General features: G+C 44.3%; 1 protein-coding gene across 2 annotated transcripts in view; it reads left to right on the forward strand.

Moving 5' to 3' along the window:
- LOC119446754 (ubiquitin carboxyl-terminal hydrolase 48-like) overlaps nt 1-15,419 on the forward strand; it is a 79,486-nt gene that overhangs the window by 37,477 nt on the left and 26,590 nt on the right. For both annotated transcript variants that reach the window (XM_049664365.1, XM_037711289.2), the window contains exons 19-21: nt 1,858-1,944; nt 4,428-4,552; nt 10,520-10,689. In XM_049664365.1, coding sequence (XP_049520322.1) covers nt 1,858-1,944; nt 4,428-4,552; nt 10,520-10,689 — 382 coding nt within the window. The remainder of the gene's footprint in view (nt 1-1,857; nt 1,945-4,427; nt 4,553-10,519; nt 10,690-15,419) is intronic.

The raw sequence follows: 15,419 nt of genomic DNA on the forward strand, positions 1-15,419 counted from the left end.
TACAAAATGAGTGTGTTCAAAGAGGCACAACCCAGTTTAAAGGAATACCATTCCATGGTAAAAAGGGCATCAGAAAAAAAATTATTTTTTTCTTTTCACATTTAACTACAATTTGAGTTTAACTATTTAGAAAACTTCTACAAAAGTGCTTCATAACAACAAAGCTACAACAAAACAATGAATGTTGCTTGATTCATCCAACTTGTAAATGTTGGCATCGAGATATTATGTTAGCGATGGTCTGAGTTTTTGATGATATGATTGCAGTCTTAACTGTAAGGCACTACTGAAAAGACTCAGTGACACAACCTTCATCCTTAGGCTCCAGAAGTGTCAACCTTATTGCGAATACAGTAGAACCTCGATACGCTCTCGCTTAGTACGATTTTCCGACACCAACGTTCACAATCGAGATCACAGAAAATGACTCGATACATTTACGCTTCTTTTTTACCATTTAATGCATTCCCGCCAAACACGATTTTTCGGCACCAATGTTCAGTACGTTGCTAAACTGCGATCGTATGATACGTTTTCTGGCCACTAGATCCCATGTGAACAAGAAAAGGTGCAAGGCACACATAATTGAGAGGAGTAGACACTCGCCACGGCAACTTCTCCGCAGTACTTGCCAGGCCCATTTCACATGCAAATGCCGGTATGCACTCAGTAGGCTCTTCCGAAACCAGCAAATCTCCTCGCTGGTCCTTGCATGTCGCATTCACAGCTGTTTCCGCCTACCCTATTTCCATAAGCATCCTCACCTATCGGTTTCACACCGAGTATGGCGTAGCATTGTTGGAAGCATACTGCATGCTTTTAATAGGCAATATCGAAAACGTGCTGCCGTTCCATGCTGCAGGCTGCATGAAGTGCTCGTCATAGTTTTGCTATGGTGGCATCGTATTCCGGCGTCACCCACCAGCTTGAGTACTAAAGCATAACTGTATTGGCTCGTGTTTTGCGTTCTCGATCGCGAATTTTGGTGCCGGGACATCGTACGAAACGGGACCTACACTGTGAGCAGGCAACAAGGTTCTGCTGTATTCGCAAATACGAATTATATTCTGATACTTTTCGAGTATTCCAAAACGTCAACTCAGTGCAATCAACCATAAAGTTGGAGCAAAATTGCAATAAATTTTATCCCTGCAGGCATAGTATAGGCATAAAAACACGAGAAGCTACGTAATGGAGCAGGCTACGTCACTCGGGGAGCCAGAGTTTTCCGGGTATACAGCTATCATTTGTACTCTCAAAAAGAGTCCTGGGCATGCACACAAACTGCGTATTTGTTCATAATGCTCCATTTGTGCTTTCAATAAACAATGCTTCATAACGTGCAATGTAATGACAGAAACTTGCGAACGTTATGAATACTAGGATGTGAACATTCTTTTATGATAATTGCGAAAAGAACTGTTCCATATGCGAAAACTATTCAATTCGATTCACTTCTGGCACTATCTGATTTGGTCACAAAATTACTATTGGCACTCTCTTAGTTATTTGCAGCACTTACTTAAACATATAATGCCACATATTGCATAGTGATGGAAAGATTTCACAAAATCTTCCCACGAAAGCCCACTGTGTAACTGCTGGCAAACTACCTGAACTCACTTGCCATGATTCATGTGGGTTTAACAGATACTGATTGTTCAAAAACTGATATTTGTCAAAGGCATTGTCAAAGTACCTCTCCCTGTCTTAGGAGAGACTAAGTAAAACCGTTAAGTCTGACAGCAGGTGTACAGATACTTCACTATTTGTGCAACTGTAGCGCTCAATTAAACTGGATGAATGCTGTTATTGCCAGGAGAGACTGATGGGAGTGCAACTGCTTCCATCTTGCAGGTCCCATTGAAGAGGACTCTGACACAACATTGCCACCGGTGTCCACTGCCAGCTTCAGCTTCAATGAGGACATCTGCTGCCCGCATGGTACAGCCGTGTTTTTGTTGCACCTCGACATGTTAACAGTGGCTCCATTTGTTAGGCGCCACTAATACCACGCTTTAAAAGACATTACAGGGTGCATGCTGTTTTTTACATTCACAGAACCGAAACAGAACCGATGTTGCACTTCACTTTGCAGTAGAATCTCGCTGATACGAATCTCTTCGGATGGTGAAAAAATTTTGTATGATCCGAAATTCGTACCACCAAAAAGCGTCACAATTGTTAACATTAGGGTGTGGGATGGGATGCTGCCATGAAATGGCCAACTTGTTCAAAATTTCAGATGTATTAATTAGTGTTTTTTCTAGCAATCTTAAGCAATCACATGGTGAAATATTTGGAAGAAATATGCAGTAGAATTTGAGAAAATGACTATTTTTTTAGTGTGTTGTCTTCAAAATAAAGAAGAAAATCGGGCTTCGGGAGGTATTATCACACTGCTGATCACGCGAGCTCTACTTTCCATTGATGTAGCACCACCATCTTTGTATCGCCATAAACGCGAGAAATCAGAGATTTTGACAGCTGCAAAGCTGTATTTCTCCATGCAGAAATAAAAGCAACAAAAGCAAGCGTGAAAAGGGAAAACTTGCGTCGCAATTCGTTACTGCAGTCATGTGGCCCACAGGGAGCACTTCTATTGGCTGATGCGAACTTGAATTACATACTGGCACGCTTGTTTCGCGTGCATTTCGGCAGCAATGAGCTGTGCACTTCGTGTGTTCCGAGGCCGTAATTTGAAGATCTGCCTGGTTATCTCGAGTTTCTTTCATTGCTGTTTCAAGCTTCTTTCGTTACTGGTGCACCGGGGATCGTGTGGCGGCTCGATTGTTCGTATCATCTGCCATGGTGCAAGAGGCAGTTTGCAAAATTCGAAGTTTACCTCATTGTAAGCTAATGGACTTGGGCTGGGACTTTTTTAAAATTCTTATCATCCCGAAATATGTATCAGACATGATCGTATCATCAATATTCTACTGTAGTATTTCGTTTTAGTTCTCTCTTCATGTTACTTTGCTGTTGACACTAACCTCTTGGATGTTCATGACAGCTACTGGAGTGCTTTTGCACAGCAATGAACCCTATGTCAAAGTTAAGTTGCTGTACTGTCATAGCTTTGAAGGATTCTACGTCTTATCTTTCTGGTATGTTCTAACCTTCAGTTGAAATACACTGTGTTTACCTTGTTCTAACGCGTCCCGTGTTTAACGTGCACCCAATTTTCGTAGGTTTTTAGTAAGAAAATAAGAGTGCACCTGAATGTAACCTGGCCCCGATTTATAAAAAACAAAAATATAGCGTGCCTCCCCCCCCTCCCCCCGTGTTTGTTTGTGATCATAAAAAAAACGATGTGCAGTACACAGCTTTTTTTTTTAATTAGCTTTCATAATGAAAGCAGTATGTCGTCGTTGCCATTTGCACTTGATTGGCCATAGTTACCAAGCATACAGGGGTGGTATTCACTAGCAATCACTTTAAAAATTACTGCTATCACTTTTGTCAGATTTGATGTAACTCTAAATCGAACTCGTCAAGGGATGCACTGTGCGCAGATAGCGAGCTTGGCACAGCGTCAGAAATGCTGGCGGCCGTAGAGGCCGACGCATCCATATGCCCTAAAATGCGTAGGGAGACTTACAGTGAGCTCATAACTTGTGTGGGGCCAACGCCAACTAGCTCTTTGGGATGATCACTGCGTGTTTCACATTGTGTAGCACGGGTGCGCGAGAGCACATGTGGGCGCACCCGAGCAAATGTGAAGGGGCTGCATTTGGACAGCTTGTAACGTAGATAATGTGGCTTGGGCGAGCACCTTTAGTATGACCTTGCACCGACATTGCAATAACACAGAAACTAACACTGGTTTTAACACTCTTAATGTATTTAAACAAAGCTTATCTGTATGTAGATTCCAACAAGGTGTGTTGGATCTGCCGCAATTTATTTTTATTGTTTTATTTTATATCAATTGAAGAGTGGCAGTTTATTTACTGATTTTTTTTTCGTATTTACTTGTACATACTGCAGCCCATAGGGCTATAGCAGGAGTGGGTAGCAGAAAGTGACAGGGAAATACAATACTTTACCAGCTGTGTGCACTAACACAGTAGTTGGACACAACAGAATGCAAAAATGGTGAATTATTTTTTTCGCATGAAGAAAAGAAAAAAAATACTATCTGTGCATTGCCTATGGCATTCAAAAACTGAGAGAGAGTTAATTCATGGATATTACCAGGCAACTAATTCTAGTGTTCAAACATTTGGGGTGGGGAGAAAAACACTGTATTTGAAGCCTCAGTTAGCTTCACGCATGCTATCATGCCACAGTTGCAACACTTCGCTGTTATCGCTACGGTTTCCACTGCTCCAAAGACTGTTTAAAAGTTTGCTTAGCTTTACCTTATGCCGACTTTTGATGGAAACCAGCATGAGCCCTTAGAGCTTCCAACTTTATCTTTACAGGAGGCCTGAATCCCAACAAGAACATTCGGCGTCTGGTGGGCATGAATGTGTGGACTCTGCTCAAGGGTCATTTCCCCTCGGCACCCGAGTTTGCCGAGTCGGCAGAAGATTGTCAGAAGTGCCTGGTCAGTGTACTACTGAGAGTCAGTGTATCTCAACGGAAACAATGAAAGTTGTGCTGACATTGTTTGCTGTGTTAAACTAGCCTGGGCTTAGGGAAATGAAATAGATAAGAAGGCATCCTGAGGAGTGAATTAGAGTGGTCGAAGCAGGGTACATTGATTACAAGCATGCAATGCATTCCACTCGTTCCCATCATGGAGAGCAGTTTTCAATGTGATCCCTGGCAGCAACCAACTTAAGGGGAATGCAATCAGAAGCACTCTTAAAGGGACTCTGAAACACTTTTTGAACATAGCAAGAAAATGTTGCCAATCTGTAAAGAGGCTCCTGTGAAATGTGAGCCAATTATAATTGCACTGCATGCAGCAGGGAGCTTACAACCTCGTGTCAAGAAACATAAAGATCGGTTGCTCTCATTTCCGTACTGTCGTCCTGCAGCATCATCACAAGCAGCTGGACCCATCAGCGGCTATATTGGCTGATTTCGTGATCACAAGAGCATTCTCAATAATTACAGTCGAACCCGGATATAACGAATTATCGTGTATAGTGAACAGCTGTAAAATCCCCACGAAAATTTTCGTATGAAATTTTTATTTTGTATATCGAATTACTGGTATTTCGAGCTATTTCTCGATCTCCTTTGAGTTCAATATATCCGAGTTCGACTGTACTATAATTGCTAATTTTGAGTTACTAAAATAAAACATATACTATACCGTATTTTCCAGTGTATAAGATGCATCCAAAATGTTCGGCGGTGCATCTTATATATATATATCCCTTGAAAAAGGTCGGTCCACCGACCGAAACTGTTGGGTAAATAATAAACCTAAGATAACCGCGAAGTTGTGCTTCTGATTTTCTCTCTCTCTCTCTCTCTCTCTCTATATATATATATATATATATATATATATATATATTCTTTTTTCAAAATCTGAATTGATGTTGATTTTGCTGTTTTTTTTTCTGCAACCTTTACAATAGTACATTACAAATCATCATCATCAGCCTATATTTATGCCCACTGCAGGACGAAGGCCTCTCCCTGTGATCTCCAATTACCCCTCCCCTGTCTTGCACTAGCTGATTCCAACTTGCGCCTGCAAATTTCCTAACTTCATCACCACACCTAGTTTTCTGCCATCCTCGACTGCATTTCCCTTCTCTTGGTATTCATTCTGTATCTCTGTGGTCCACCGGTTATCCATCCTACGCGTTACATGGCCTGCCCAGCTCCATTTTGTCCTCTTAATGTCAACTAGAATATCGGCTATCCCCGTTTGATCTCTGATCCGCACCGCTCTCTTCCTGTCTCTTAACGTTAGGCCTAACATTTTTCGTTCCATCGCTCTTTGTGCGGTCCTTAACAAGTTAAGAACAAGTTAAGGAACAAGTTAAGGACATTACGAATGATGTATCCTAAATATGACACTGAACTGTAAACCTGCCAAAAGTAGAGTGCCATAACAAAAAAGAAAAAAAGAACAAAGCAAAAATCGAAAAGCAAAAGGTGGGGGGGAGGGGGGGGGGACGGGACGCCGCTGTGCGATATTAGATCACGGAGGCAGCGAGGGTTTCGAAGGCTGCGGATGTTTCGGAGGCCGCAAGCAGTAGGTTAAAATGGCAAAATGTGACAGCTGCGTTACTTGCAAGAATATACATATATTTTATCTAAGTTCGTTTTCCTGTTCCTTACTTCTTCGTATCAGTCCATCGTGGTCAAGTCACACCAGCTCATTGCAATGGGTATGGCCACAGCTTCATCATCATCATCAGCCGATTTGTACCTCCATACATTGTTCTTCCGCCCGATTCGGCAGGTTTCAGCCAGTCGCCATTTGCAATGTTGTTCGGTTCACTAACTTCACGGTCCATTTGCAGTATGCCACTTAAGCGAAAGAGCTACAGGGTGAAGTAAGTTAAATGCTGTGAAGTACGCAAATGAACATGGGAACCGGGCAGCAAGACGCCATTTCAACGTCAATAAGAAAATGATTCAAACATGGCAGCAGTCGTCGAGCAAGCTGCAAGCCATGAAAACTGGGGATAAAGTCGCAGTTTCGGCGAAAGGCGAAGCATCGATTGCGATGGCAAACTAGTGGGCAGCTATACGAAGTAAGGATAGTAGTTTTATCGGCCGTATAAACTTGAAAACATAGGCATCCTAACTAAATCAACAAGCATGGTGCCACACGCACAAGGAAACATGAATGCATCTTAAGCGATGACCGCGGAAACTTGCGGTCAAAACACTTTAGTGAGTAAGTGCGGCAGCAGCATCTAGCAAAATGACAGTCGTCCCGCTGCGAAAACAGTGCAGCGGGACTGAAAACAGTCCAGCGGGACCATCTTCTGCCACAGATGGCTTTCAAGATACAGCTGACTGGGCGCGAGCGCGCAGCGTAGTACATGGCCTCCCGCCTTCCTACCCTCCCCTCGGAGCCTTGCGAAGCCTTGTGGCCCGGCGCGCGTGCGCGGTCACTAGGGCGGCGCGCAGTAAAACTAAGTTCAGCGAAGTTGCGAAGTGGTTATGCAATGCCTGGAGAGCGGTTTCGGTGGCTACAGTCACTGCAGGGTTTCGCAAAGCAGGCTCCTAGATTCATCAGTGCCCGAGCACGACGGAAGCAGCGACAACAGTGATTCAGAAGGCGAAGGATATGCCCCAGTAATGCTACCGCCAGAACTTGCCAAACTTTTCGACAGTGCTTCAGAAGGCTTTGAAGGCTTTGAGTAAATAAAATGTTTCTCCTGCATTTATGTGCGATGTTTCTTAATGCGGGTTTGTCGAAATGTTCCCCCGGGAATTCGGCGCTCTGCAAGTGTTCTTACAGAGACTAGGTTGACCGAGAGGTTAATTTGTAAGTACGGCAAGTTTACGCAGCCACACGTACTAAAGTTTACTTGTGGCAAATGAGTAAATATAGGTGCGTCTTGTACAACGGTGTGTTTTTTACACTGGAGTGTATATATATGCCTGTTATCGCAGAATGACAGAAAAATAATTTAATCTTTGCATTGTCAGTCAACATACAATAGTTGTGCATAGCTGCATCTGCCTTCGTGGCCTCCGAGATAGCAGCAGCATGCTGTGTAGTGTAATCTTCCTCTGTCGCCATGAGGTGCCTCGATGCGCCCGCTTGGCGCCAAGGTACTCAACTCTTAGGCGGGGCTTTGCCCCCTTAGCTTCTTCTCTGTGTAGCTTCAAGCACGCTAGCAGAGACAAAGAGAGAAAGCCGTGCATCGGTGCGATAGCTCTGCTTATACCTGAAGGATTCAAAAATTTCTTCAGCATGATATTCGTGAGACGATGGCCTTTAAAGGCCAACTGCAACAAAATTCTGTGCTGCGTAAAGAGCCTCGTTTCAGATAATTTAGACATACAGTAGCCTCTGTAAAAAATTTTACACTTGAAATACAAGTGGGCGCTGCACAATACGCTTGCAAAAATGGATTTTTTCATACCGAAACAGAAAAAAAAAATGCCGCCATTACCACTCGCTGGAAGTGACATACTATTCAGATTGTATAAAACCAGCACCCGGGTCGTCTGCTTCCCTTGCTTGTATATCATACCTGTGCATCGGTGAACAGGTCCCGCATGTCTGTTAGCCACAGAGTTAGTATACTCTGGTATCTGCTTTGTGAGGTGTGCCCACACCATTGCACCTCCGTGATGTACATTTAACGTGAAGTATTCTCTTTGTCAAGCCGGTTTTCTCGCATCGAGCAGAGCCTCGATGCATTCTGTCTCTGGTTGGAGAAGAGCGCATTGGGGTGACCAGGCTAAAGGCGTGGATGTAGTCCGGCGTATAGCAGACGCAATTCACGCATGGCTCAGTTACGCTACGTCAGTGAAAATTGGACGCTCTACAGTCTAGCATGGCTGGCGCGGGAATAGAACATGTTGTCTTTCACGCCGGAGCCGCTGGAAAAGAGTGCATCGTGTGCTAGCTTGGCTGACCACCAGCATGCTGGATTCACTGATGCGGACGTGTTAAGTGTGCGCCTTCGAGAAACGACGAAGCGCTTGCTCACCGCAAGCTTATGTGCTTTCGCTGCAGCAACAACTGATCATCACGTTGCTACAGGTGACGTTTAAAGCGCAGGGTAAAATTTTGGCAATCTTAGCATCTCCGGCATGATGTATCCGACTTCACCGGCTGCTGCCTGGCACGCTAGAAACGCTAGGATAAGCCAACTACTACCATCTGTAGTAAAGGATGATAAGTAGCTGACGCCCAGCCCGTCTACCTGTGGGTTTGGTGCAAAGTGCGCGTAAACTCGTGGCCAGACAGGCCGGACTCCAGCCATTGTAAAGTTTCGTCCATTTTGCTCTGGCAGCATCGCATTCCTGCATGGCTTGCTGCTGCATCTACACCATGGCCACCACGTCGCATCGCGTTCTCCTTTGTGGCAAATGCAGCATGCGGTTCCTGCTGACAGCATTTCTGGTGTTTTGTCAGAAAGGGTTTCGTTCATCTACTTCAACGCGTCCGGTGTAGAGGTGCGTGAAATGTTTCGAAGATGATGCGCCATCGGAAGTGATCACTCAAGAATATCTCCCTTGAATACAACTTACCTTTGCATTTCATGTGCTATTGCAGCTTATAGTACTTATAGTCATCCTGAGAAAGCGTTTGGCTAGCAGATCTTGCATGGGTAAGTGACTGTGCTCGTGAAATGTAGCTAGCGCAGCTTCGCCAAGTGCAGTTTGCATGCTTTGTGCGCGTTGGCAGGCCCGCGCCGCTTTTGCCTGCTGCGGCGGGGTGCACGCTTGCACTCTGAAAGTTTGGACAATAAAGATCTGTTTGGCCTTCCTCTACGCAGCATTGTGTACTGCACAGCCATCGTTCGTGTTCGAGTACATGTTTGAGCACCTGATGGCCATGCAATGCGTCGGCATTCTTGCAAGAGCTCAAATTATGTGCACAATGAGAAAGCACGTCGAGACACCCAGCAACTAGCAGTTGTTGAGTGAGCAGTGTGCCTGGGCACCTAGGACTAACTGAAATATCAGCAGTCGTGTACGGTTCTGAAACTTTCGACATATCCACATCGCTACCGCTCACTGCTAGGTGCACGCATTGTCTACTTAGGCGCTATTTAACGGCTGCTAATGTGAAAATTATACAGCCCTGCGGCTTTGCCAAAATTACATTGATAGTATATGCTAAGCATTCATAGGAAATTCAACCCTAGTGAAATTTCGTTGCAGTGCGCCTTTAATAGTGAGGTCACTCTATAATTAGAAAAGTGTTTCAGGGCCCCTTTAATAAATCTCAGAGGTGATGTAGTGATGAGTATGGGTACAAAATTTTCAACTTCATTCTTTTTTGTTTAAAATGATAGAAAAGCTATCACCAGTCAAGAAGCATTACGGGAAAGTTTTGACTGTGGTCTGAATATTTTTATTATCAAGTTTATTCATTATATGTTTTATGGGAAAGAGGCCGTAGACCTGATGTTGAGTGTGTAATCTTAAAATGTAGAACCATTTTCCTGCATGTGTCTCGCTATTTTCTGACATGCACATTTCCACATTTTGTGCACTAATATTATACAAAGTGGTGATGCACTTCCTTTGACATTTCATGCTGCTTTTGATAGCTCTGTGCTCAACAGTTTTAGAAAGTAAATTCCGGCTATGCAAAAAAAAGCATTAAGTTCTGTTATGTCCCATTGTTGTTGGTACTGTGGTACTAAAGGCATTATTGTGTATGTAGCATTTTGTGAATGCATACACAGAGAATTGCTCAGTTATTTGTGTACTCCTTTAAAGCTATACACGTAAATGAAAGGTTCTCTAGTAAAACTAGAGTTATTACACTCTGCAGTGGCGGGATATATGCATCAGGAGCAGGCTTTGGAGAATAGCACCCTTAGACAAGGCAGCAAATGCAACTGCAAAGGCTGTGTGACATTGTGAACAGCCTCATAGCTGTGATTGTGGCTCTATCTCGCGGCAGGCCCACCAGATGGAGGACACTGCAGCTCAGGTGGCACAGAAGCAGCAGGCAGCCCAGGAGCGGCAGCAGTTTGCCGACCTTGTGCAAGAGCGCAACAGGCCTGATCTCAATGAAAGCCCCGCCCGTCTCGTTGCGCGCCACTTCCTCAGCCAATGGAAGCTCTTCCTCAGGTCAGACAACACCACAAAAATAGAGTGTTGGGGAAAGAAATAAAATATGTGGGCGTTGACACTAGCATCAAAAATGAACTGACAAAATGGGCGGTTAGGAGACTGCTGACTTTGTACATTTTATTACAGATAAAAATGAAGTTACGTGCCTTTATTTTCCTCATTTCTTACATGCTTATTTAGGCTGAAAACACAGGTATTAAGCAGCAACCACTAGTGTACTCACAATAAACAAAGGTCTTTATAGTAAAAAAAATACATACAATCCCGGATATACAGTAGAACATTGTTCATATGTTTTGGGGAAAAAAATGCGAGAAAGAAAACAATACGACCCGAAGTCCCTAAAAAATTTGGTAGACTCAACTGCAGTCGACATCTGCATAATGCGAAGTGTTGCGGCACGAGTCGCCACGGAGCTGATGGGGCTCGCATGTTCCAAGATGCACGTTGTTGTTGCAGCTTCAGCACGCTTATGTTTGTGATCTTCTAATTCAGCCTGGGTCAACAGACCTTTGGGGCAGAGCATTTTGGCGGGAAATCTGACACACCCACTTTTCATGTGACACAGGTGGGCAAGTACTGTGCCTTATGCCTTTTCTTGTTTACACAAGATCTAGCAACTGAAAAACCTGTTGTATGATTGCAGTTTTGCGACGTACTAAACATTGGTGACAAAAGATTGTGTTTCCCATGAACATACTAACCGTTGAAAAAGAAGCCTAACTTTATCGGGTCATTTTTTGTGTTCTCAGTCGCAAACATTGGTGCCGGGAAATCGAACAAAACGGGATTGTATCATTGAGGTTTTCCTGTATCAAACTTGGTTTTATAGAATTATTGTCTATATCAAACAGTTGTAAAATCCTCTTGAATATACCATTCAAAAGTAGAGCAATGTACTACGCGTACACCGAACTCCCGTTCACCGCCCCATGCGCCGTGCCGCGTCCCTGCAAGTGCGCCTTTCCTAACAGAGATGCAATGCCTTCTCGTTTCGTCGGTCACATTTAGTGACGACAAATTTGAAACAGCATTGTTCTGGCAGGTGCTGGCAAACAAGAGACTAAATCTGAAGGGTAGTACATGCCAGGGAGGAAAAATAAGCAGGGTACTCTCAGTATTGCTTGCTGTGCGTATGGATGGCTCGTGCAAACTGTGGTCATTCGTTATCGTGCAAACTGTGGTCGTTCGTTATTGGGGAGAGCCACTCTGTTTCAAGGACACGAAAGGCCTCCCGGTCCAATAAGTGTTCTACAAGAAAGCATGGATGACACTCGGTCTTCTCACTGACTGACACCGGGCATGGGATGCCGAACTGGAGATGCTGTGCTTCCGGGTTTGTGTTCTTGTAAACAAGGCCTTTCCGCAAATGACATTTTAAGATTCCACGAGCGTCCGAAACGAATGTCACCTCAACCTCCACTTTAACAGATATTTACATTAAAGTTTCAATTTAACAAAAACCACTGCTTACACATCCGCACTTAACAGAATGACCATTGTGGCAGCAGCGTGAAAGACTCATCGCTGCACTGAATACGTTTCATTCAGGCTCGCACGGTTATACGTGATGGGAATAGACTACGATGTTCTGCAAGCCGAAAGCCACTTTGAAAACTAACAGCGTGTATGTAGTGGCGGCAGTCACTGACACGGGGGGGGCCGGAGGGGAACAAAGGTATGTATTTCAGAACGAAGGTACGTAGACACGAGGCAGTGGAGCACTGAATGGCATGCAAAGAGAGACGCGTGGACTTTTTAGGGCGATCAAGAAGCGAGGATGACTAGTTCAAACTGGAAGTCGATTCCGCAATCCGATGCAGCAGTCTGCCTGGCTTGTTGCCCACGTATCACGATTGGCCATTTAAGCGGCTTTTTGTAGGTACAGTAGACTTCTGTTAATTCAACTCCAGTTAATTCAATTCCGACCAAAGGTCCCGGCCGGTGCCCTATGGGCCCAAACTTCCATTGTTTCGATCTCAAAATTGACCTTTGCCGGATAATTAGACCTTTATTGTCAGTTTTTTTGCAACACAGCTGTGTTGTGCAGTGAAGCGTACGCAATTTATTGCGGGGAAGCATACTAAGAATGAAAAGGGGCCACTGTACGGGACATAGTACGCATTCCTAAATATACAGGTACACTCGCGCTGTCTCCGGTCACAGTACGAACACCTAGTCACCTAATAAGCATACTGGCGGCCATTCAGAACTATTTATGATGGTGCTGTGGCAATTTGAGCCCTCGTTTCGCCTGACATGCATGTATCATAAGTGAAAGCTCGTTAATTATACCCTCGTTAATTTGGAAAATCGGATAATTCGGATTCGTCCTCTGGTCCCAGCAGGCATATGCATTATTTAGTACAATCGAACTCTCATTAATTCGGACGTATTTGGCAGCACATCGGTTAATTCGGAAAACTCCTGGAGCTCAGCGAGCCGGAGCCCCTCAAATGTGCGACGCAAAAGAGAAAGAACGGCGCTAGCGTCCAACCGAAACGAAATGGCAGAAACGTCGCCATAGTCATCAGCGGAAATGGTATGTGAATGACAGCAACACTGGAACGCTTCGTCCCTATTTGTGCCTTGAAAGCCTTTATTCTTGCGGCTATGGCCTTTCTACAAGCCACTGGGCTGGACGCACAGCTTTAGAGATGCCACAATGTTATGAACTTGTATATAAGCACCTCCTCCTATCATCATCATCATCATCATCCATCAGCCCTTTTCTTCTCCGTTCCTTTTCCCCAGTGTAGAGTAGCAGGCCAGAGCAAGTTACAGCTCAAGCCAACCTCTTTGCCTTTCTGCAAATAAATTTCTCTCTCTCTTTATTCTTGCACTTACCACCGTGCATAACATCATATGCCTTGATAACTGCGTAGTCGCCATCCATGATCACGTCGATAGCAACTGCAGCTTTGTCTGCAGTTGTTGCGGCAAACAGTAGTTTGGTTTTGACACTCGGTGCGTGCGTCGGCCGCGTGCCTTCAACACTGCGTAGTCGCCATCGGTTTGATCGCGTCGATAGTGATCGCGTTTTCATTCGCTGTCGTTGCAGCAAATGGTAGTTTCGTTTTGACTTGATGCATGCGTCGGTCGCGTGCCTTCAGAACGGCAAGGTTGCCGTCCATGATCGCGTTGATAGCAGCCCCAGTTTCGTCCACAGTGGTTGCTGCAAACAGTAGTTTCAGTCTAACTCTGTGCACAGCTGTTGAGGATGAAGGGCACTGGCTACATTGCAATGGACGGACGATCTGTTAGCGACCAGCATATTGGCTAAAAAATAATCAGGATGTGTGTGCAGTAGTGGAAAGCAGGGAAAGCTAGTGAAAAGGAAGGCGACAAGACGAAAAAATCCGAAGTTGAGGGTTCGTTAAAGGCCAACAAAGAGCAGGGGTCTATCTAAACCTCTGAAGGCCTGCCAGTAAACTTATTAGGCACCTCGGTGCTCGTACTGCGACCGGAAACAGCGCATGTGCGCGTGTAAATTAAGCAACGTACTATGTCCCGTAAGAGTGGCACCGTTCCTCGCTCTATATGCTCCGCTGCATAACACGGCTCTATTGCAGCGAAGCGAACAATAAAAGCCAACACTGCTAAGTGAATGAATGGCGTGATTCGGCGTTTTTTCTACCTTTTGTTTAATCCGACCCACCGGATAATTTCACCCATTGGATAATTCGACAAGTTTCATTGGTCCCATCCGGTTAGACTTAACGGAAGTCGACTGTATTGTGATGGACGCTCGGCCAGGCTTGGCGTGTATTTATACAGGCGAGTTTGCTTGTGCGGTGCATCCATTTCTACCTTACCTTGAATAAAAATGCACAAAAGCACTTTGACACATATGACGGTTGGCTGTTTAAATGGCATATTCTTGGTATCGTAACAAACACACTGCTGGACACATTCTACACAATTTGCAGTGCAAGTGCGCTGATGGCAGAACAGCACGTATTCATACAGGCTAGTTTGCTTCTGTTGTATGTCCATTTTATCTTATCTTGAATAAAAATCTGCAGCAAGCACTTTAACGCACGTGAGGTGCACCGCAGTCTCGCGTCTGTATGACACTGGCTTTAAGGGTTAGCGTTGCCAGAACAGAACACTTTATTTGTTGCAATCAAAGACCATTCTGCAGCGTGAGGGGCTTGCAACATTCATGAGCAAGAAATACGTAAACTTTGTCTGCGACACTGTCTTAAAAAAGCAAATCGGTAAGTTCTCGCTTTACACGATCTCTTGAAACTGTCTAACATGTGTGAAGATCTCGGATAACCTTCAAATAGGCGTATTTTGTATTTCAAATTATTGATATATTGAACAATTTCATGATCCCTTTCAAGTTCGATATGTCCAGAATAGACTCTATATGCATAGAGAATAGCACACACAAAAGCCAAACCATATTTGCCTGCTCCTTGAAGACCCAAATGCCTATGGTGTTTACTGTAAAGTAGCATATCTGCCATGGTTCCCGTTCAGTTAGGTCTTTGTCTTACTACTTCCACAACTACTTCCACAACTGTTCATAAATGTGGTTATTAGTCCAGTTTTGTGATTTTTGACAACTTTCCGAGGACAACTATCATGTAAGAAAAGAGAAGTAGCCGGCGCCACATATAGGCACCAACCTCTCCTTAAATACATTTCATTAAAAAAAAGCAGCATCATGGGTCATGCTTACGAGCATATAGTGAAATTAGCTATGTGATAATGATCTT

This window comes from Dermacentor silvarum, chromosome 3 (assembly GCF_013339745.2).
Source record: "Dermacentor silvarum isolate Dsil-2018 chromosome 3, BIME_Dsil_1.4, whole genome shotgun sequence".
NCBI classification, from domain to species: Eukaryota; Metazoa; Arthropoda; class Arachnida; order Ixodida; family Ixodidae; genus Dermacentor; species Dermacentor silvarum.